Below are 1,743 nucleotides of genomic sequence, written 5' to 3' on the forward strand. Positions count from 1 at the left end.
AATTTAAAGGTGCACGTGTCATTATTTGATTTTCATCGATGAAATTTAGTCATGACAAACCATTGTGTACCAAATAAATTGAGTCAAAATCATGCATGCATAAATCAAACCATTCAATATTTGTATCTTCCCTTCTTCAAGCTAGTTAACTTGACTTCATTTGTTTGAGTACAAATAAAGAAACTAGTCGTATAAAATCGCATAGAAGTATAAAGTAAACAAATTAAATAAAATAAAATAAAAGAATAATAATATCAAGATTTACATTATCAAAGTCTTCAAGTTTCTTATTGTTGTACCAAGCTCTATTGTGTAAGTACGTTAAGTAATGAAACCCTAGTGTTTATCAAACTCCTAAACACCTTTTCACTCCCACTCTCAATTCCGTCAATACATTCTTCCATTTCATGCATTGTATTCTTGTTCAAAACTTCATCTTTACGAATTTTCAAACTCAAAATCCCATTTTCAAGTTCTTTAATCCCTTTTTCCCTCTTTGATTTCTTTAATCCCATCATCCATGAACTTTTTCGGACCTCTAACGACCCATATATCCCACCAAAAACCGCTTCTGATATCATAATAATCACTTCAATTACATCTTTTATCACTCCAACTATATCAAGATCCGAATTAGGATCAGAACGAGTTAGATCATTCCTATTGTTCTCCTGGATCGTTTGGAGAAACGGCATGAGCTTAAATATTTCCCTACCCGATTTTTTCAAACCCTTAATACAAACAACGGTCTTTAACCCATCTCTTCTCCTATAAGCAAGTTGTGCCGCAATATTGCATTGTTTTAACGTTGAGATTTGCATTTGGAAGGTTCCATAAACATCAACCATCACTAGAAAATCTTCTAGAACTTTTTCCACCCAATCTGGGTAACGTCTTAGAGAGTCTCTTGACGGTGCTAAATCAAGCAGGTCATCAAGAGACTCCAAAATGGTCCTAATACGGACCAGGGCATCTGAGATTTTATCGGAATTAATTGATTCCGGTACAATGTCATATGCCCATTGAGATTTAAGTTGATTTAGGTGAAATCTAAGCTGATAGAGTATAGGGTGGGATCTTGTGGGAAGACTAGTGGATCTAAAGTGGAGCCTTTTTCCAACGGCTTTCGTGGTGGATGATGACAACGGCGGTGGGGGTGGCGATGGGGTGTTCGAAAAGGACACGGATCGCCGGAAATGTGCTACCATTTTTGGTGTCATCATTATTGTATGATAGGTTTATTTTGGTATATTTTATTAAATAAAAATAAATTGGTGATACAAGTATGCAATAAAGTGGCAAGTATATATAATGTTGAAACTTAAAAACGCGTTGGTAGAGCTGGTTTGCATGTGGCAGGTGAGGCTGAGCTGGAATTGTTATTAGGTTCAAAATCAGTTACTCATTTGCGAAGAGTATATAGGATAGAATATAATTATCACAATATTCGGATTCTTGAAATTAGAGCATAACTCATGACTCAAAATGTGGTTACTTATTTTATCATCAAAATGGAATCCAGAGAAATTAAAAGATATATTCAAAATAGTTTAATGGTTTCCTTTAATATCTTAATAACTGTTCAAAACTCTAGTCATATCACATCTTGAGATGGTCAACGGAATGATCAAAACATGAGATAACAAGATTAAATATGTACATCCGAGTAAAAATATTTACCGTCACTGAATACCTAAACATGAAAAATTAAATCTCTCATGTCTACTTGTTCAAGATGATTCG

At 34.2% G+C, this 1,743-nt stretch overlaps 1 protein-coding gene across 1 annotated transcript; it reads right to left on the reverse strand.

Moving 5' to 3' along the window:
* Nucleotides 1-305: 305 nt before the first annotated feature.
* On the reverse strand, nt 306-1,208 carry LOC139868922 (uncharacterized). Its single transcript, XM_071857258.1, has one exon. The coding sequence runs from the start codon at nt 1,206-1,208 to the stop codon at nt 306-308; it is 903 nt and encodes a 300-aa protein (XP_071713359.1).
* Nucleotides 1,209-1,743: the final 535 nt, after the last annotated feature.

This window comes from Rutidosis leptorrhynchoides, chromosome 9, assembly GCF_046630445.1.
Source record: "Rutidosis leptorrhynchoides isolate AG116_Rl617_1_P2 chromosome 9, CSIRO_AGI_Rlap_v1, whole genome shotgun sequence".
NCBI lineage: Eukaryota > Viridiplantae > Streptophyta > Magnoliopsida > Asterales > Asteraceae > Rutidosis > Rutidosis leptorrhynchoides.

Coding starts and splice junctions, on each gene's coding strand:
- LOC139868922 (XM_071857258.1), bottom strand. CDS start 1,208: ATGGTAGCACATTTCCGGCGATCCGTGTCCTTTTCGAACACCCCATCG.